Source organism: Henckelia pumila, chromosome 3, assembly GCF_033568475.1.
Source record: "Henckelia pumila isolate YLH828 chromosome 3, ASM3356847v2, whole genome shotgun sequence".
Classification (NCBI taxonomy): Eukaryota; Viridiplantae; Streptophyta; class Magnoliopsida; order Lamiales; family Gesneriaceae; genus Henckelia; species Henckelia pumila.
Window position 1 is genome coordinate 56,415,762 of NC_133122.1, and position 21,541 is coordinate 56,437,302.

Below are 21,541 nucleotides of genomic sequence, written 5' to 3' on the forward strand. Positions count from 1 at the left end.
ATGTTGTCCTTAACGCTTCATGACTGTTTGCTTTAGAGCATTTAATTAAAGAGGATCTCAGCGACACAGTATTTCACTATTTCATGTTTTTCGTAATTTTTTTTTGTTGGGAGAACGATCAAAATATGTTATTGAATAATAACATTAAATTATGAAGGTTATATAGATGATACTATGTTGGGTATCTAGTGTGTAAAATATCTAATTTCTCGTCGTTGCTCGATCTAATTTTAGCCCCTTTTTGATTTACTGAATGTGGATGCATTTGGGTTGAATTTAACCAAACCATTTCCCAAGCTTTTTGAAAGAGTATTTGACCATTAATCTATGTACACCAATTAAGAATGTATCTGTCTAGGTTTGTTTTGATTAAGTCGTTCGATAATCTAGTCTTCTAGGATAAATATAAAACATAAAGTTGGTCCAGCATAATTTGGAGTTTTCATCAAATTCTACATTTCGTGGGCCTTCTTGTCCTAAGTTACCAAGTAGGTTTAATGTTATTTGTATGTGAAGTAGCGAACATCACCGATTAAAAGAATCACATTTATCCATTGGCATGCTCAAAACTTGTTCATCATTTCTTTCCTCAAATTTTAAAAAAGACATGGGGGTCATTGTTGCTTGCTTTCATATGCAACAATATATATATATATATATATATATATATATATATATATATGAATATTTCAATTACCAAAATCAAAACTGAGTTATTCTTCTTCAATTGATATGTAGCCACTAGATATAGATATCTTCACAAATTTTCGTCTACCATATAATTTTGTGCTTCGGAGATTGAAGGATTACAAGCATTAAATTGGAATTTCCAAATATTTGAATTTAAAAAAACACGAAAATTGATTTCTTTAGATTCAAAGGACAGACAAATCCATTGACAATGTACTAAAAATAAATAAATAAACAACTTTAGTCGTTCTAAATAATTTTGTGGGAAGGTGACAATTAGGAATAGCTTTGTGCTTCATCAACTTTAGTTTGATTGATTCATCGTTCTAAATAATATTTCTAAAAACAATGTCATTGTTCAAAGATATACAAAAAATATTCGAAACAAGATTTTTTAATGTATAGCTAAAAATTGTATGTGGGTCACTCCCAATTTTGGGTCTTGGTCACGACACACACAATTTATTAAAGTCCACTAATCCTAAACTTTGTCTTCCTCGCCTTTTTCTTTAAAAAATCGTGAGTTTGACATCACAAAGATTAGGATAAGATTTTGCTTCAAGGAAATTAAAGGTTAAGATAATAGATTTTATTCGAAAGCTAAATGATCAGATAATTAAAATTCCAAACATTCATTTTTTAAAATTTAATAAAAAAAATAGATTAATCTATCCGTGTATTTAAAATCTTGAAATGTAATGCTATGTGATTCCATCACAAATCACCTAACCATACCAACCAACAAAACTAACCAAAGAAAAAAAAAAGTAAAAGTGGGTTCATACCTTGCTTTAAATCTAATAATTTAAATGCAATTTTTTTCCCCAAACATTCATCGAAGGATGACATATATATATGTGTGAAGTATATATTTCATCTGAAAACAGAAAGGAGAGACTCGGACAGTATTTTTAAAAATGCAATCTCTAATATCGAAAATTTCAAAAAGAGACTCGATTCAATTGCCATTAAAAGAAAAATTCAAAGCACTTAATTTGGTGGTTTGCGCAGGCAATTCCGTTGTCTCAATCCACCGAAAGCATGAGTTTGATGTCATTAGTCACCAAAATAATTCGTACTACCGTCTCTTTTTATGCAGTTAATAACATGAATAAGATTACCTAATTAATAATATTTAACTGATTTCTCACGTATATACCATAGATCGAGTAATATTTTCTGAAATTAATATCCAAAACATGTATGTGCATGCTTATCAATACCCTAAAGTATCCAAGTCCTAAGATCACAGACCCGCTTATATATAAGTAAGAATAAAAATTGAACATACACGTGAGACAATATCCTAAGGATGGGTTGAACTCAACCGCTTATCAAATACCAGTTTGATAAAAACATATGAACTTTGCGCGGTAGAAGTTCTGGATTTATTACCCACGAATCTAATGCCGGCCCTCGCTGTGCTTAGAGCCTAGAAGCACAGACTTTCAATATATATAGTATGATATATGTAATATGATTATATGATATGATTTTAAACCATATCATACATTGTTATCACTGAGATTGAGAACAAAATCTCTAGATCTCGGGTGGCCGAAAAGAAAGTCATTTTTGTAAGTAAGGGTTGATCTTATGAGAACTAACAGTGAAAAAATAATTAAAGAATTCCGAATTTGTAGAAAACAATGGAAAAAGACAGTTTAGAAAATTAGAAAATGGGCCATAATTAACAAATTGTTAGGTACAGATGAGAAAAGCCACCGTGAAATCGTGTGGGGACAAGAATTGGAACATCAACCATTTTCAGAAATAGCCTACCATTCAAAACATTGTTATCACCATGATTCTGAAAAAGATTATGCCTGGGACAAAAATAGACATTTATGAAGGAGGATTGAAGTGATGCAAGAATTTGACTGTGAAATCTAATGAAAGAATTTGGGACTGTAGGGGAAAAAACACAAAGTGAGAAGTATATCAAAGATTTTTAGATATAAAGTTTGAAAAACCAAATAGAGGCGTGTATAATATCATTAATGAGAATAAAGCTTGTTGATTTGACCTACATGTTCTGTGCATTAATTAAAGAATTAATGGATGTTTAAAAAAGAGCAGAGACTGAAGGTGTTTGATCCCTAAAAAGAAGAGAAAGCATAACTTGCAAAATGGAGCCAAAATTAAAAAAAGGAAGAAGCTACGTTTTTTTCCCTCATAATCATTTCAATACCCACGGCTTCTTTAAGTGTGATTAATGACTTTTTGACCTAAATAATTCACAGCCAGGAATAAAAATGAAAGTTTTGTTTAATCTTTTATGTCACGCTTCTCCACATGATGAAAAGAAAATTCATGTCAATATATACCAAAGTCAGATTTGGTGGCAAATAATCAGTTTTGGTAAAGGTAGTCAGTCTATCACTACAATGCACACTTCAGATACACTTCACACATTAGATCAATGTCCCTCTCACGTTTTTAAATGACATTCATTGAGAAAACTAGAAAAACGTAAATTACCTTACCTGAAGACCAAAAAAGCACCCAACATCTTGCGCATTCCTCATGTATCTCTTTGCATAATCAAAGATGACGTGGAGTTTCCTCAAGTCCAGATTATTATTTTACTGAATGGATGGCCAACTGCTGCTCAGTGTGACACTTTTGAATCAGAAATAACCAGCAATGACGAGAGCTAAAACAGCCACAAAAAAAAAACTAGAATTAACAATCATGAATGAAAATATTTCGGGCAAAGCAGATTTATTCTATAGATCTGCTGGTAAGCACTATGGGAAAATGCAAACATCAATATGATGAATCTGCCAATCGATAAACTTGTAATTAAAAATAAATGCAGTATATTCATCAGATGTAGCATGTTGGTACGCAATATCGACATGTGGTAAATACAAAAATGAGGATCGTCCCCACAACCGCAATCATGTCCATCAAATAAATTGTAAATTTGGGTTGAAGTAGAATAAAATCTGCTTCCAATGTGAGTTTTAAAACTAGATGAAGACAATGTGAATTTATAATATTTGATTATGAACCAAGTTAAAGCATGCATATGGATCAATAAGTTGGAATGTACCTTAGTTCCAGCCACAATGGTGCCATTCAAGGGATGAGAAGCACATGCAGTAATACCTTCAGAGAGTGACAAAAATCTGTTCTGTATACGCTGGCCACTTGTTCCATCATTGTTTTATCATCACAACTAGCAACAAACTTCAAATTAGCAGCCCAAACCCAAAAAACTGTTATTTGTTATTCGTTTTTACATTGCTAGCTAAAGAACTGGGGAATCACACTGAAACACACACCTACCAGCCACACAACATCAACAAATCTTTCTCGAAAGAGAAGAAGGATCAAATGAATGGATAAATAATATCAAATCTGGAAATGGATTTTTAGCCGGTTTAATACGTTACATAATAAATGGAGAGCTTATTAGCCTCATGTATCAAGTGATCAGACACACTGCTTGAACAAGCAACTGATACCGTAATTCTAAAGAACGGCTGAAATTTGAAGTGTGTGGTAGTTAGTCCCTTACTTGTAATCCACATAACAAGGAGAGACACTGTCTGGATAGAAATCCAAAAGGTAAAGGCCATTACTGGTCGACGATCCCACAATGTAAATCTGCAAATACGTCAAGAAGAAAAGTTGCAAAAATGAGAACATAGTCAAGATACAACTGCACACTAACATTAGTAGAAGTCACTCTAGATCATAAGACTAAATTCCCTGGATGAGATGAGAATATATCAATCAGAGAAAAACTCAGCTCGCATTTTCATACCATGATATAAGCTAGAACATAGAAATGCAATAGATAGACAAGTCCAAAACATTTTTATAAATTTTACTTTATTCCACTTTTTCCTTTTCTCCATGGAATTACAACCTTTCTAGAAAATCAACAATACAAAGTCATACTGCAGTCGAACAAACTTAAGATAGATTGCTTAAATGACTTACTGAGTTTGTTAGAAGCCAACATGGTCTTCTCAAGAATGAGACATTGGTCAAACCATCGAATTCATCCCTGTAAGTTGACATCAGCAAGAGGGAACAACATTCAGCGATCCTTATTCAAAAGAAAGTAGCAAGTTCATTTTGTACATACAGCCAAGGAGGTGGAGGACAATGAATATGTGTCACTTGAAGCTTGTTAGTGTCTAGAACACCTGACCTGGAAGAAACAATAACAAAATAAGCATAAAATCCAAACTGGACAAGCCAGATATATAGGATGGAAGATTCCGAAAATAAGGTAGGATGGCATTTGAAGATTGTCAGGTGGTAAATTCAGCTCTTGACACATGGTAACAAATGCAATTAATTACAGCTGCCACTAGACTTAAGCCCATTCCAAAACATAAAAAAAAACAGCATGCATTTGCTTGTAAACATACCAACCATCATCAAGATGAAATGCCAATTGGTAAGGGCACGATGGATCAATATCAATTGAGTGTATTTCCTTTGAAACAATATTTGATTGAGCCTGCAGATAATTGATAATATGTAGTCATATACAGCCAATGCACATAAAAGAATCAAAGGGTCAAACAAATGGTAAGTCATCGAGCAGAAAAGGAGTTGATGATTTCAAGAATACAAATCATTAGAGAACTATGATAGATTGTAAATTTAAAATATGGAAAGCATTTTCTGAACTTAAGAGGGGGGGGGGGGGGGGGGGGGGGGGAAACAAATGCCTGATGTGAGATTCCTTACAAGAATAGCACAAAAAATGGTGGTCTTGCTAACTCTTTTAAAGTTGCAATAGTACAGTAACATACTAACATATGACTAATGAAACTTGAATTGCCCTTCATAACATAACCCAACATGTGCTTGAGCGGAATTTGATTGATAACATAGTGGAGCATGTGAATCAGTAGTCCCAACATCTACATACCAAATAAAATTCTTCCACAAGGCATTATTGAGACAACAAACAAATAGTATCTACAGAAATTATCTTGCAGACAACAATATAGTTGAGTAAAGTAATATTTTCCTCTTCAGAAATGGTTCCCAAAAAAAACAGTTGGATTCAATGAAACCAGCCCAGATATTTTACGTAAACGATGAAAAATGGGTCAGAAAATTTCAGCACAACAATTGATGCAGTATAGAATTAGAAAACTGATGTGGATTATCTTGCATACCTTTAAGGACCATATCTTCTCCAGCTCATGTGATAACTTCACCGCAATAAGAGGAGAACAATATCCCTAAATAAGCAAAGCTACTGTTATGGCTAACTGGCTATCGATCAGTCAAGAAAAATTTCTTCTTAAGATAATGGGTTTGAGCTATTCATCCAGCACAATCTCAATCTTACACGTCTTTCTATCTTTGCTGTTTGTTTGTTTTTTTTTTCTTTTTGATTATATGACGCAGACTTTATGCCCAACAATGTTAGAATAAAAGGTCCTCTGAGCCAAATCAGTGGCATAAACTAGAAATGCCCATACCTCTTTATGATTACTGAAAGCTGTAGATGATCGTCCTCCACGGAGATCCCACATATATATAATTCCCTGCTTGCTAGCTCCAAATATAATCTACAGGCTCAACAAAATAAAGTGATGGCTATAGCCTGTCATTGAAAGTGAGTGGTGAAATAAAGGGTTTTTTTTTTTTGCCTCATTAGTCAACTTCAATAAAAATCATACCTCATTATCCCTACTTAACTTAATACTGTTAAGTGAGCCAGAGGAATTGGTTGAGAGTTCCAAACAGGGAAGATCGCTAGCTCTTCTATCCCACACATTAATTGATCCATTAGCATCAGAAGCAAGCAACCTATTGAGGCATATTATCACAAAGCAGCCCACAAGAAATGAAAGACTTGTCAGCATATAACTAAAATAAAATAACAGTAAGAAAGTAAGCATCACGAAGCACAGCACCTTAAATTTTTTGCTCTAAATTATCGTTTTTCTCTGAGGTCGGTCTAATCAAAACAATGTTACCTCAATAACCTACTTTCTATCCTCCAAAGATCACTTGTCCCTATTCTTCCATCTTTTTAAATGAATTCTTGGCTTCCCTAACATCATAAACACTTATATAATTTCTCTTGCAATATACCATGGATTGAAAATCATGGAGAAGACGATGCCTCTCGCTCTTTAGAAACTAAAAAATTTCAAAGCAAGAGTCCTATAGTTTTAAACCTTGAGTTGTCATCAGAAGAAAAAGCTATGTCTGAGAAACCTTTATGAGCATTAATCCCATGAACAGTGATATTGGGCCTCTTTCTTAGCACCTGCATATAAAAGTACACAGAAAAGATGAAACACAAATGCAAACTTATAACAGCTACAACAAAAAATACTGATCTACGATTTCAGTAGACCGACACCACCTCCAAACAAATTAAATGCTTGTTCTTTGTCTTAAAAGTATCAGGCATAAGAGTAATTGGTGCCTATTCAAGCTTTTCATTCATGTTATTTTCTCTCAGTCCAACTGATGCATTCATCAGAAATTTCATCAAAAGACTAATGGATCAGACTTCGATGAAAATGCAAATTTTGGTAAGGATGCTATCATAGATTGCCCATATACGACAAGCTTACCAACAAAACTGCTTCTTTGTATATCATACCAGTTACCGAAAGAAAACAAGGAGGAATCAGAACTGAATGAATTGCATGAGGTCTGTCATTATCAGCCCAGAAGAGATCTAACGGATTAGCTGTTTTTTTAGTTGAATCCATGGTTTCCCTTTCTTTATCATCACTATTCAGAGGATATCATATAAAGTGGCTCAACCTTCGATATCATCACGTTCATTAGTTTTTTTTTAATTTTAGGTCTGCTTGTTAAGTGTTAACTTGACAAGTCTTTGTGCATCATCGATGAGATTCCCAGGATAAAAAGTAAGGTAGGTTTTTAGTTAAGACTAAGAATGCAGGAACTTCATTGAAGAAAGGTGAAACAAGGCTTACCTCGACCGGTTCAGAGGAGACATACCCAATGTCATAAACATGAACTTCACTGCTTTTTATTGATGTGCAGGCTATCTGCGCGGTAAGAAAAGAAGTGTGGAGAGGCAAGTTACAAAAAACTTGTTACTAGCAAATAAGGTATCAAGAAACTTGCGGGGACAAATTTTATCAGTACCTCCTGTAAAAATTCAAAAAAACGAAACCACTTGTGTAATATTAATTGCAATTGAAACCCCATGCTTTTAAAATTCAAGGATAAAACCCCTTACAAATGGGGTAAATATGCTTGAATTTTTTTAACGAAGGGATTACACGTGCTTGATTTTTAAATTGGATGATACATTAGCCTATTAATATTAGGGGGCTGCATGCCTTTTAGACTTTTCATAGGGGGGTCTGGTGCAATTAGCCCAAATTTGTGGCATTTTGTGTTTCTTCGAATGCATGCTTCTTGTCTATGCCAACTAAATTTTAGTCAAGGCCCTTAGGATGCAAACCTCATCTTGGTTAGCAACATTCCAACGGATGACATCAAGTTGTTGAGAAGTAGATACATGCAGCACTTGTTTTGCTTCATCCTCTTTCACATCTAAAGATTTTATGCATCAAAAGAACTACATGAGGACATTTTGAGTTCTAGGGATACCAGGCAGAAAGATAATCGAATCAGAAAAATTTTAGACAAAAAACAATGAAGACACTGATACACGTTTCCATTACTTCAACAGAGATAAATATCTAATCTTGAAAGTATATTGCAAAACCACCCCTTCGTTTTATTAAGTAGTTGAAACTCTGATGCAAAAAGTAAAAGTAGGAAAAATCCCCTTTATTTTCAAATTAGTAACCAAAACTCCAAAACAAAAATTTTATCGATCTAATGCCTAAGATCTCATGTGAAAATTTTTAATGAGATAAGAACATCTTGTGTTATTGAATTTATCTTAAACTTCCCCCTGTTGAATTTATGGTATGCGCTGCTGCTCATACATTAAATTACATAAAAAATAAAAAAGCCCACAGTCGAAAATGATATTTTAAATATAACAGCAAAATTACATGTGTTTTTCCTTGTTTTATAGCATATTAAAATTTCAAAGTCATGTTTTAAAAAATAATATTCTAAACTTGAGAAACAAAAGAAAGATAAACGTATTTTTATTATATTCAAAATGTCATTTTCAAATTTGAGTAATTTAATTATCATTATAATTTCATGTATAGGTGCTTAAGAAGCAAGTATACTACCAAAAAATTGTTGGCATGGCAGTTTTGCCAACAAATTTTATAAAGTAGGTTTTAGCTATAAATTTATAACGGTGAGTTTTTAATTCATGGCTGCTATAATTTGAAAACAGGGAATTCTGCATTTAATTATTTTTCTCAGAGGATTTTTACCGACTCATCGATAAAACAAAGGGGGTTAAATCCATTCTGGCCAATCGTTAGGTGTGAATTTGTAGTGGGCTTATTTTATAAAATGTTACTGAAACAAGGAAGTGCAAGTCAAAGTTCTAAAGAGAATGTGCTTAAAATATTTAGAATTTGTATCTCATAGCCAAATTATTGGTACCAAATGATCGGCCACTTCATTTTATAAAAACAGACAAGAAATTTTAGAATTTGTATCTCATAGCCAAATTATTGGTACCAAATGATCGGCCATTTCATTGTATAAAAACAGACAAGAAATCTAAGTATTAATGATTGGTTACCAGGACTACAGATATTATCAAAGTCATGCACAGTTAAGCAGCCTGATCTTGTCACTGATGCTAGATATACTCCCTACAAAAACAAATCAGACATTGATAAGATAAACATAACATTGTCTCTTAAACCAGCTAAAAGCTAAAATAATCTCCAATGTACGAGTTCGCTGATACAAAATCGACAACTTGGCATGAAAGTAGAACAGTTTCAGTGAGTCTTATTATGATTCTGGTATATCAAACTCACTACCTTGCACGCCTTAAACATACTAGTCATGACATTGTAAGGGTGATTATGCTCTCCGAATTCTGGTTTTCCCTTCTTTACAAGGTCAATAGTCAAGGGCCAATGATACTGTATTAAAAAAAATATAATCGTACAAAAACTTGGTCCAGACAGTAGTAGATGACTACAAAATTACCCATGTGAACTGACTGACTATTCTCTCAGTTTTGAGACTATTGAGGCGAATAATTTAGCTGCATTCTGCAAGATTAAAGCATATGTCACCCAAATATAGGGGTGTAAATTTTGGAAATACCACTAAACCTTGGTTCTCAAAGGATAATATGATTTATCATTGCTGGACCAAAGAATGTCAGTGCCAACGCATAAAAATGGAAAATTTGAGAATCCGTCAGGCGTTCATTATGAGCTATTCATTACATGAACTATTTTTTGCATCAAGTTTCTAAGATGACATGACAAAATTTATATCCTGAGCTCTTTAATGGTTGTCCTGAGAATAGAATTAACAATGAGAAGAATTTTTCATATTTAACTCAAGTCTAAAACTATCTGAATGCAGCATGCAACTACACAAGGGACCATTACGACATGCAACTTGAGGATCTAGTAATGCAGCAAAGTCACCTTGGAGTCAAATTCAACTGCTGAAATGCCCCACCTGAAATTGAAGTGCAAAAGAGTGGCAACCATTAGCACTTGAAATAAAAACTATTGGAATACAATAAACACATAGGTAAAGCAATATGTTCTCTGTACACCACTCAATGAAAATCCATTATGATAAATAAACTACTGATTGTACAGTTTTTCATGAACTGGGCGTTTTGATACAAGTGGTTTCTAAACGTAGCCACCACATGAATGTGTTTCCCGCACAAAAAACATCAGCATATTGAAGAAACACTAATCTAAAAACAAAAAGAAAGCCGAAATTCAACCTGCTGGTTGTGCCGGGATTATTGTTCCATGTAAACCAATCAATCTGTCAAAAGTGCCGCTAATTAAAAAACCAGCTGAAGCCAAAATTTGGTAACGAAATACAAATTTTCTATCTAACATAAATTCCTTAAAAAGTTCCATACATGGGTCTGGCATGGTTCTCCATCCACGTGATATGTATGAGGAAAAGCTCCAATCTTGGAGCAAAAGAAAGAAAATAATCAAGTCATCATCCACACACTCAATTGGTTAGCTAATTGAGTAATCAAACAGTAAATAAACCTCAACTGACCTCAGAGTAGGATTGAATTATGAGGCCAGAAATACAACGACGATAATTAGGGTCGAATCTGCCGTTTAATTCGATGAGACTCCTCTTCCAGCGATGCCTGAAATGCATTGGATTTCAACAAGTGAAGAAATCTGAAAGTGGGGAAATGAAAGAATTACCTGTGGGAGGGTCTGGGCCTCTGATTCAACGAATTCAATGGGGCTAGGTATTGTTCCATGCAATTCCTTCCGATGATTTATCCTCTGCTCTCCTTGTTGACTGACTTGAGTAAACAGGGCTGGGCCAAACGCTATCGATGACTTTGAACGTCCCGCCATAAATAAACACGCCATCACCTAAGCAAGCTTGGTAAATAAATAAATAACTATTTTCAATAATTATCTTATCCTAATTTCAAAATTCTTTTTTTATTATTTTATCCTATCAATGCATTCATCAAACAAATGAAATATAATAAGACAAATTAAATATATTTTACATTACATTTTAAAATTAAAAAAAATTATGCATATTTTTTTAGGTTTTTAATTTAATTGTGTATTTGGGTTTTTTTCCAATAATAATATAGTGAGGGAAAAAAATTGACATATTGTGACAAAAAAAATTTAGGCTATGCTAGGATAAGTAATTATACAATGTTTTTATAAAAATGTTATTTACAAATTTTTTGTTAAAAAAAATGTATATGCCTTCTAAGATTCAAACGTTGGGATGTTGATTATATATATGCTTCCGCAAAAGTGGTTTTGGTTATTTAGGGGAAAAAAAAACCTACAACTTCGACTTCAATTTCTCTATTTTTTTTCCACTTATTAATCATCTAAATAAAATATAATCAAAGAATGTGCGAGAATCGAGTTAATTTGGATCAACATGATGAATATTTGTACATGATTGAATTGTCTACCTAGCTAAATTTGGTGATTGGGAATATTCTTCTTGGAATTGAAGAACCGTGAAAGGTATAAGGCAAAAAACAGAAGAATATGTGTAATGCATACCTCTACGTAAAAAGTTAATATCTACAAAATTAGAAAGAAGCAGCACTTTTTCAGCATTGAAACGATCAAGATTTTTTAACACCCATCTGCCAACCTTCAAAATATTTTTCAAGAATATATATGCTTTATGTCTTGAAAATTAGCACTATTTCAAGAACAAATTTAACTCAAACGAATAAGATACCTAAATTTAATTATTATTTAAAATAATTGGCTGAAACTTTTGGCTTATTAATTTATTATTATTAAAGATAAAATTATGGGGAAAGAATAACAGAAATTAACCTTTTTTTTTTAAATTTAATATTTTATATTTGTCCCCATTTAAATGTCATTTTGCTCTACGTTGAAAAAGCCAAGACAATGAAAGGCTCGGACGAGATGGTACTTTTATGTCCCCATTAAAACATATTTGACTAGAATTTTAAAATATAATGTTTCGAGGGATCATGAAATGAATATTTGTATTTTGAGAAAAATGGAATTTGAATCTGTTATTTTTAAAAAGTAAAACATTTTTTTTAATAGAATAAAAAAAGCGAATCATGATTATATTATAATATTCTCTCATTCACTAGAAAACATACAATACAAATATTCTTTCTTCTTCACTCGTTATCAGGTTCACATGCACTCACTCTCACTGGTTCCAAATTTACTCGAGACAAAATCCATCTTCTTCCAGATTTTTGTTGGCTATATATCCAGAGTCATTTGCTGGATATGATATCACATGATCTACTTCTCTGTGCTGCAACCCAAATCCAATCGTTGGATTTCGCCTGCAATATTCACTATTTATATTCTTCCGTGTTCTTTCCTCTCTTAATGGCTGATATTCGTACAGAGCACAGTAAAATTGGGAGTGGGAATGATGTGAGCAGAGAAGATATTCAGGCGGCGCTTGCCAAAGCTGTGGAGCTTCGGGCGCTTCACGCAGCCCTGACACTGGGAAATAGCCCAGCTAACATGAGATTCAGCGCTGCTTCTTCTCCTGTCTCTTGCCTTGCTCCGCCGCTCTCCGCACAAGATTACCCTGTTTTTACTCCAGTAAGTTTTTGTTTTGTTTCCTTTTTCTTTTTGCAAGTTTGTTGGCTGTGAATATTGAGCTTCAAAACTGAAGATTGTTGGATTTTATAGCCTTGAAATATTGCTCCTGTTTTGCGCATGTTCATTTTTTCCGCTTTGTTTCTAGTTCTTTAGCCAACTTGGATGGATGGTTCTTGCGGCGAAAGTTCAGTTTTGGAAATATGTCGACTTTAGGCACTTTTTTTTGTTACTATTTCTGTTATTTATCCACAAAAATGTACTTACAACTTGCTTCATTTGCAATATACAATCTTGACAGAGTTATGAGGACGAACCTTTACCAGGATATCCATATCATCTACTGGAAAATCGAAATCATCCCGAAAGTTGGGGTGAGCATATCGTAGATTTAGAAAATGTCAATCAAAGCCTTTTACCGAATTACCTGAAACCAAGAAAAGGGTTGCTCTCCGAATTCATAAGCTTGGAGGGACACAAATTCCCTGCAGAAGATCAGAATTCAGGAATAGGTTCTTGTGCGAATAATTTTACTGTTCTTGAAGAATCACCCGGGCTGGATTCCAGCAAATCTAGAAGAAATAGTATAGGAGAGCTTAAATCAGTATCATCTTGCAACAGATGCAACCCTGGTTTGATAAGTAGTGAATCAGTTTCAAGAACTTCTCTTTGTTCACCTCCAAGAAACAGGGTTCTGAAGTTTCCTTGGCTTTTTTCTAGTACAAAGAAGAAGAACAACAAGAATGAAAATTCACCTGCTCGATCAAAGCCGGTGGAAGTTTCTGAGAGTGGTAAAGACTCGGAGATTATTTCTATTGAGATGTTGAAGAAAGAACTGGAGGAAGCTAAAGAAACCCGAGATTCAGCCTTAATTGAAGCTGCAGAAATGAAGGAATCTCTCGTGGATTTAAGCCAGAAAATGGAGTATTTGGAGACATACTGTGAAGAACTGAAGAAGGCCTTGAGGCAAGAGAAGCTCACAAATCTTCCGAAAAGAGGGAAACCTGGTGATGAAAATGCAGAAAATTTCATGCCAGTTAGTGAAGAGGTGATGGTAGAGGGATTCTTACAGATTGTATCAGAAACAAGATTGTCAATGAAGCAATTCTGCAAGATTCTAGTTGCACAAATCGAAGAAACAGATCACTCGTTGATTGACAGCATGAACATTCACCTTCAACAACACAAACTCTCACTCAAATCCAAGTACTCTAAAACCGTGTTATACCATATCGAGGCTATGATAAATCAATCACTCTACCAAGATTTTGAAAACTGCATTTTCCAAAAAAACGGTGTGCCTAAGATCTTGGACCCTCATCAAGATCGCGAAGCTCAGTTCCAATCTTTTGTTGCACTACGAAATCTAAGTTGGAATGAGGTATTGAGAAAAGGAACGAAGTATTACAGCGATGAATTTAGCAAGTTCTGCGACGATAAAATGAGTGGCATAATTGCAACTCTAGGGTGGACTACACCGTGGCCCGAGCAGCTTCTACAAGCTTTTTTCGTTGCTGCTAAGTGTGTTTGGTTGCTCCATTTGCTCGCGTTTTCATTCAATCCTCCATTGGGTATTCTCAGGGTCTACGAAAATATGCCGTTTGAACCTCATTACATGGAGGATATCTTTGCGGACAGGCAAAGATCACAGGGTCCAAGTCGGGTTAAAATCATGGTTATGCCTGGTTTTTATGTGCATGATAGGGTACTGAGGTGTAAAGTTCTTTGCAGATACAAATCTTTCGCCTGAATTGAAGTTAACTCAGTTCTCCTAATTGGCTTAGTATAGCTAATGCTCGCGAGAAAAACTAACTTGTAATCTTTATTTTAGGCTTTCCTTTATTGTTCCCATGAATTTACTGATTGTTTAGTTAATTTATATATCATTTCAAAACTTAGTCATATTGGATGGCATGCACTATATTATATTAACATGTTCTCGTCATATTATATTAGTAAACAAGAGGTAGTAGCAACCAACTCAGTCTTTTTACCTTTCTTGGAAAAAAAACTCTTGTTTTTATGTAATAGATGATTCTGTAATTGATTCCGAATGAGATGAAAAATGCTATTTGGCATTTCGTTATATTTATGTGAGGCTGGTTCAATCCACTCTTTCACTTGAATGGCGGGAAGTAATGAAGCTGGTTTCATCCACTCTTTAACGATTAACAAAAACCAAAAAACTGAAATAAATGGCAAAATTTTAAGAAACCGAGAAGAGACTTGTTTCTATTTCCTAGTTTCTGATGAAACAGAAAACATACTGTCATTCTTTGACAACCCAAATTCCATTATTCATCTCAGAATATCAATCATCCTATCATCTCATAAACTCAACTAAACCAACCTTGAAACTATATATTAAGCATTATTGATGTTTATGTCATAAACCTTAATGTCCATGTAGAAGTTCTGAACCAAGAAGACCAAGAAATGAAAGGACAGAAACGATGTGAACCTTGCTGCATGAGGAAATCAGCCGGATACCAGTTTTACGACGATGGCGAGCAAATTGAGAAGTATTAGGGGAACTCTCAAGTATTGGGTTGCATATATGAGACCCAGAATCTGCCCCTTGAATGAGTTTCTCTTAACCCCTGAATACTCTTGGAAGCTCCATCCTCTGGGGGCAAGGAATCGGTCTTCATTTAATATGGCCAGTGCATTTGCAAGAAGCAGGCAGCCCTCCAACAGCGTCCACAACCCCATTTCCTGCGGCAGATAACCCCAATCATAAGTTCTCTTAATTCTACATGCTTTTTGTTAAGGTAATAACATATTCTTTTGTCCTAAAACAGGTGGATGAAAAACGTTGTACAAAGAGAGACGCAATGATGATTCCGTTTGAGTATCGAGTAGTTCGATATCAGAGGAGTGTGAAGAGACGAGCGTAGGTTATTCTACCAGAAACTACTTCAGCTGCTACAACAAGCTAATCTACTCCAAACACAGTTAGAGTCTGTTTGCACATAAAATTGCATCAAGCATCCAAGACACAAACACATGCCAAAATGATGTGAAATGTGAAATCTAAATCCTAAAACAAACAAAATAGTTCCTGATCATTTGATAGTCGGTTATAATCTCCTTGCAAAATAGTAAATTAATTATGCCATCATGAACTGATTTAAACATTTACACAACTAGGAACTGAAATAGAAGCTGAAGGATTTGAAATTAAAACAATTAAACTGGAAGTAAGTAAATGAAATTGCTGAAAGTTGCTTGCTTGAACCTGTTGATAAGTTTTCTGATTGACTGCGGATTGATCCTTTTTTTACGATCTCTTCTGCTTCTGCTTCTGCTTCTCTTTTCTTTTTTATTCTTTCCGCGATTCTTTAACTCGATCCATATTAAAGGCACGTAACATCAGCAGAATACTGTAGAAATTGCAGCAAATTTACGGAAGATCTTAGGATTTTTGAGTAAATATTACCGATTTCAGTACATCTTTTTTTTTTTAAACAAACAAACCAAAAAATAAAAAGAACATCTTTCAGAATTTTCGGTAAAGATTTGTACAACCTTATTCAACTCAAATCAGCTTGTTCAATGCTAAAAAGATAGAAACAGGAAGTTTTCCACTGACCTTGTAAACTCGGTGAATTGAAATTCGCTGATCCACAGAATCGGAGAGGGGTTTTTTTATTTTTCCTAAATAATGCAAAAGATAATTAAAAATTATTTACCATGATAACAAATGTTTTTTTTTTAGGGCACCATGATAACAAATGTTAATAATTTTTTGGTTATATTTTTATAATTATATATTTATAAATAAAAAAACTTATAGTGTTTCTGAAATTATCCATTTTATAATTAAAAATATATACTACATAATTTTAAAAATATAAATATTATTTTTATTTAATACAATTATGTATAAACAAATGGATTTCAAAATATGAAATTAATATTTGTCTTTTAATTTGCGGTTTACAACGAGAAATTTTTGTTAATGTATTAAATATGCATTCATATTGAATATATATAATATATAATAACTAGTAAATATATATAACTTATTTTATGTCAAAAATCCATTTCTTCCAAATTTAATATAAAAGCCAAGTTATAAAAAAATATTTTTTTATTTCAAATGTGATTACTTAATTTTAAAATATTTAAACTCTAGCATGAATTTCTTTAAAAAAATGTAATTGAGTTTGGAAATTTTAATATATTTGTTAATATTTAAGAAAAAATACATTTTACCATATGTAAAAACCGATAACATTAATATTTCAATTAACGAAATTAATATTTGTCAAATAATTTTTTATAAAATTTAATCCTTCGAAAAATATTTGTTATATAAATTTATAATTATAATATTTAATCATTTTTCATCATGTTACACGATTTTCCAGATGTGAAATATTCACAAAAAAATTATTACTCCCTCCGTCCCAATTATATTGTTCATATTTCCTTTTTTGTTTTTCCCAAATATATAATCATATATTATATTTAGTAATATTTTTTATACTTCTTTACTAATATACCCCTATTAACTACACCTTGAAAATTGTGCAATCATTTTTTAATACATTGAATAGAGATAAAATAGGAAGTTTATATAAAATTTGCTTTCCCAATATATTTTTTTTAATCTGTGTGAAAATCCAAAAAGAACAATATATATGGGACTGAGGGAATACAATTTTAGAGTGCTTATATAACAATAAACATAATACAAATTACATTGTAAATACTGAATTCTATTTGCTATAATATTTTTATAAGAGTTGATAGCTATATTTTGTAAGAGTTGATATGGTCATGTGAGTAAGTTCTAACTGAGCAAGTGATTTACGTTTTATTGTGATTGGCTTGAAGTGAAAAAGGGGTGCAAATTTCTTACCCATTGCCAAGAAATGATTGAAAAGTTAATAGCGCATGCTGCAGGCAGGCAGCTTTTTCACTCGATTTTGTGTCTATACAATCAGAACACCACCCCTTTGGCTTTTGACAATAGAGGAAAGTTACACTCATTTACAAGTAACAATCAGTAGTCTCCAACATGTATTATGGCCAACTACAACCCAAAGAATGATTAAAATGCTAATTCTAACAGCTGAATGGCCAAGTGAAGAAGACACATTATTTCATAACTTACAGTCAGAAAATTCCACAAAATAGTGAACCGAGAACGCACCGGCAGAGGAGAAAGAAGTATGCCTCACTTTTAGCAACTCTTTCCTGCACCTAAAAACCACAATGACAGATTTATATGATCATACATACACAGTAGTCAGTACATACATGAGAGGAACTATTCAAATTCATTCTATTAGATTAGATGACTCACGTGTGAATCATGTTGCCATTTATGAAGCAAAGTACTTCATCAATTCAGCAAAGTTACTGTCATCTGATGAATTATCATCAACAACAAAGTCGAAATCACCAGTATCTAACGAACTTGTGCCATCAAAGGGAAGACTAAATGGGCTGTACGCTGCTAACTCAGTTGACAAGTTATTGAGAGAAGTAAACTGTGTGTCCACATTTCTACCGTTTGGAAATGCATCTTGCATCAATCGTGGGAATCCTTCTCTGGAAATTTCATTTCCGTTCCTAGGCAATACTGGTAAAGGGAAGCCGGCATCCTCTGCTCTGTATCGCACGTCACTGAATGCTGGGTCAGACAGCTGGCCTCGATGGCTTGATCCAACTGTTATTGATGGATGATGCAAGTAACCAGTTGATTCATTATGCAGCTGAGAATTTTGAAACCTTTGAGGGAGAGTTGAATCTTGCGGTCCTGGATGCCAAATAGAATTTTGGAGACCATGATTCAATCCTGCATCTTGGGATTCCGGATTCGACACAGACTTTTGTGTTTCTTCGCGTAACTCAGCAAGTTGAGGCCTGCTTTGTAACTGAGAATTTTGAGATGCCGGAAAGATATGAGCTGCATGAGTTACAAGGTCAGCACTCTGAGCCATTGGATAAGGTAAGGGTTCATTATCCGATGGCACACTCCTTATGGGGACACCGTTCGAAGAAGAAAATGAGTAAAATAAGTTAATATCGGATGCTTCTAAGCAGGCATTTTCCTCATGAGGCCTTGTGGTCATTATTCCATCAGTTTCTGGCTGCCTTTCACTGATCAATAATCCAGATAATGATTCATTATGGTTTCTGTTCATCACCATGCCATCAAGATCCTCATGTTGATGCTGATTGGGAGATGGCACTGTCAGTTGGTCAGCAAGGCCTGATTCTTTCTTTTTTCTTTTCCGTGGATTTTCGTTAACAGATGGTACTCCCAGTTGGTTAACAGGGCTGGATTTTGGGTAATTTCGCTTCCGGGATCGTTCCCCTGCATGCTGTTTACTGCCAGGTTGAGGTGTGACATGAACAGGAGGCTCGAAAGGTGCTCTATCTGTAGATTCATCTCTCCTATCATCTTTAGATGAGACAGATCCCATGCCATCAACACCATCGACATCGTAATCACTGTCGCTGTCAACAGAAGGTTTCTTCTTACTTCCACGGTTTTTGGAAGGTGCCTCACTTATGCTGGATGATCCATTATCACTACTTGGCTGCTGGATAAAAGACTCCTCCCTGCTCAAAACACCTAGCCATATCGAGCTCTCTTTAGCAGTCATCTTATCCTGTAAACACTTGGACTGCCTAACTAGCCTTCTTATTTTTGCGATATTGGGTGACATATGCTTTATAACAGCAGTTAGCACCCCAACTTTCCATACCTTTTTCAGATCATGAGGCTTCTTATACAGAGGAGTCTGACCCTTGGGTAATCCCAATCTAATCCACCATTCCTCATTCCCCGTTGGCCACCAAGGTGGAGGGACACCCTTATCGAGTGGGTATTTACGCTGCGGCGGATTGCAATGTTGCATCAAGGAAGATAAAAGAGATCCAAGTGTGGCATCTTGCAAATCTTGAAGGACTCTTTGTGAATTACCGTTTTGGCCACCACCTCCATCTTCTCTGGAAAGGCAGTCGGCCTCATACTTAGCAATGGCCGCGGGGCCGTTCTTGTCAAACTTCACCTTTTCTTTCCACCAAGCTCGAACATTTTCTGACGCACCACTAACTGGTTTGCCCTTATCCGGAATAATGCCATACACAAATCCACGAGCATTGCAGACTTCTGTGAGCTTCAACATGTATTTCAAAATGCCATCTTGAGCACGAGCCATCTTCTTTCTGCGTGCCTGATCCGTGGAGGACTTAGCCTTCTGCCTCTCTGCAGCTTGCTGTAACGCAAGTTTCTGCCTTTCCTTAATCCTTTTGAGCCTGACTCTGTCCTTCCACATCCGCTTCTCCAATTCTTCTTCCTCAATCTCTTCATCACTGACATCTTTCTCCTCCATGTTACCAGCGGCTGGTATGTCATCAACCTCGATATCCGAGCTATTTCACAATGTATCCCAATGAAATTCAATAAGAACGGTCGATAACATAAGTTCATATTACACTTCAGCACAAACCTCCCTTCGATTATTAATTCACTAATAAACAAATCAACCATCAATAAAAATGAAAAAAAGAGGATAACAGATATAAATACCTACAATTCGATACAAATTAGATTAACAAATTTGATCATGAATTTTCAAGAAATAAAAAAAAACGAACAGAAAAAAATCTCCAGAAATCAGTAAAAATGATAAATTAATCAGTCAAAGCAATCAATGAACTGAATCATCTCCTTACACCAGTAATGTTAACACCTCATAGAATTGATGCAAACCCAGATCATTAGTTTTATAAGCTCATACTAAATCCACTTGAAAAAATCAATAGAGAAAAAAGATACGGAATTAAACAGACAGAACAATCTTCGAATGAAATCAATCAATCAATCAATCAATCAATCAATCAATCGGACCTGATATCCACGCCAATGTACTCCATAGCATCCATAAGAAAAAACGATCTCTAATATCTTCCGGGAAAGCCAATCGGGAATTGGGGGTCTTGGAAATCAAATCAAAGGGTTTCTTTAACTACATGAAAATGATTACAAATGAAATAAATAAACATTAGGGAAATGATTGAATGAAAGTTTCGCGGATGGGACTTTTTCCCAAACAAAACCCAAAATCGAAGAAGCGGACTCGCACGTGTGAAGGTTCATGAATGAATGAAGAAGAGGTGACGGCTGCAGATTAGTCAAACTAAAAGAGTGGTCGAAACGATTAAAAGTCAAATCTTATTTTATTTTTCAAATGAATTTATCGAGCAAACCTGTGTAATATTTTCAGATAATTCAACATTTATACATTTTTTTTAACTCTTGAAAAAGATAATTTTGATAATTAATCGTATGGATCTGAAGTCAAATCCTCATCTAATCAACCAAGAACTTAAACTCACGAGTGAAACAATCTCAAACCACTCAATCGCTGTCTCATTTTTTACCACTAGCTTAGGTATTTTATTGAAAATGTATAAAAGTACAATGTCTTCTTATGCAATGAAATAGACTACGAAAATCACTTATTCGATGTATTGTTGTTTAAAACAAAATTTTAATATGTCTAATACATTCACAACTACATTACTTCTTTTTATTATCGAAAATATCAAAAATTAAAACTCGATGATAACAATCTCCTCCCATATTATTAAAAAAAAACCTCTACAATACTATTTATTATATTATATTCTTAAAAAAAAAT

The 21,541-nt window shown here is 34.2% G+C and overlaps 3 protein-coding genes and 1 pseudogene across 9 annotated transcripts; 1 reads left to right on the top strand and 3 right to left on the bottom strand.

The window, feature by feature from the left end:
* Positions 1–3,122: 3,122 nt before the first annotated feature.
* LOC140886211 (uncharacterized) lies at positions 3,123–11,125 on the bottom strand. 3 transcript variants are annotated; one of them, XM_073292719.1, is made up of 18 exons: positions 10,986–11,125; positions 10,828–10,924; positions 10,679–10,732; positions 10,535–10,578; positions 10,221–10,254; positions 9,350–9,422; positions 8,132–8,223; positions 7,635–7,709; positions 6,858–6,949; positions 6,354–6,483; positions 6,153–6,242; positions 5,844–5,909; positions 5,086–5,173; positions 4,793–4,853; positions 4,645–4,711; positions 4,217–4,305; positions 3,749–3,874; positions 3,123–3,346 (listed from the first exon to the last, which is right to left on the bottom strand). In XM_073292719.1, exons 1-17 carry the CDS (start codon positions 11,042–11,044, stop codon positions 3,775–3,777), a joined length of 1,311 nt encoding a protein of 436 aa, XP_073148820.1. In that variant the 5' UTR covers positions 11,045–11,125; the 3' UTR covers positions 3,123–3,346; positions 3,749–3,774. The 3 variants fall into 3 exon arrangements, 2 of the variants coding, with proteins under 2 accessions (XP_073148820.1, XP_073148819.1); XM_073292718.1 differs by having other exon boundaries at positions 4,793–4,858; positions 5,082–5,173; XR_012151478.1 differs by lacking the exons at positions 3,123–3,346; positions 3,749–3,874 and having other exon boundaries at positions 4,285–4,305; positions 4,793–4,858.
* A 1,426-nt stretch (positions 11,126–12,551) lies between these two features.
* LOC140886888 (IRK-interacting protein-like) lies at positions 12,552–14,842 on the top strand. The gene is made up of 2 exons (XM_073293797.1): positions 12,552–12,878; positions 13,177–14,842. Exons 1-2 carry the CDS (start codon positions 12,552–12,554, stop codon positions 14,623–14,625), a joined length of 1,776 nt encoding a protein of 591 aa, XP_073149898.1. The 3' UTR covers positions 14,626–14,842.
* On the bottom strand, positions 12,757–16,253 carry LOC140886889 (uncharacterized; annotated as a pseudogene).
* LOC140886887 (ETHYLENE INSENSITIVE 3-like 3 protein) lies at positions 16,193–20,985 on the bottom strand. Of its 5 annotated transcripts, none has more exons than XR_012151727.1 (5): positions 20,749–20,985; positions 18,190–20,270; positions 18,037–18,086; positions 16,468–16,532; positions 16,193–16,258 (listed from the first exon to the last, which is right to left on the bottom strand). XR_012151727.1 is itself a non-coding variant. In XM_073293794.1 (3 exons), the coding sequence occupies exons 1-2, from the start codon at positions 20,781–20,783 to the stop codon at positions 18,209–18,211; spliced, it is 2,097 nt and encodes a 698-aa protein (XP_073149895.1). In that variant the 5' UTR covers positions 20,784–20,985; the 3' UTR covers positions 17,961–18,086; positions 18,190–18,208. The 5 variants fall into 5 exon arrangements, 2 of the variants coding, with proteins under 2 accessions (XP_073149895.1, XP_073149896.1); XR_012151726.1 differs by having other exon boundaries at positions 16,208–16,258; positions 17,998–18,086; XR_012151725.1 differs by lacking the exon at positions 16,193–16,258 and adding an exon at positions 17,743–17,843 and having other exon boundaries at positions 16,516–16,532; positions 17,998–18,086.
* Positions 20,986–21,541: the final 556 nt, after the last annotated feature.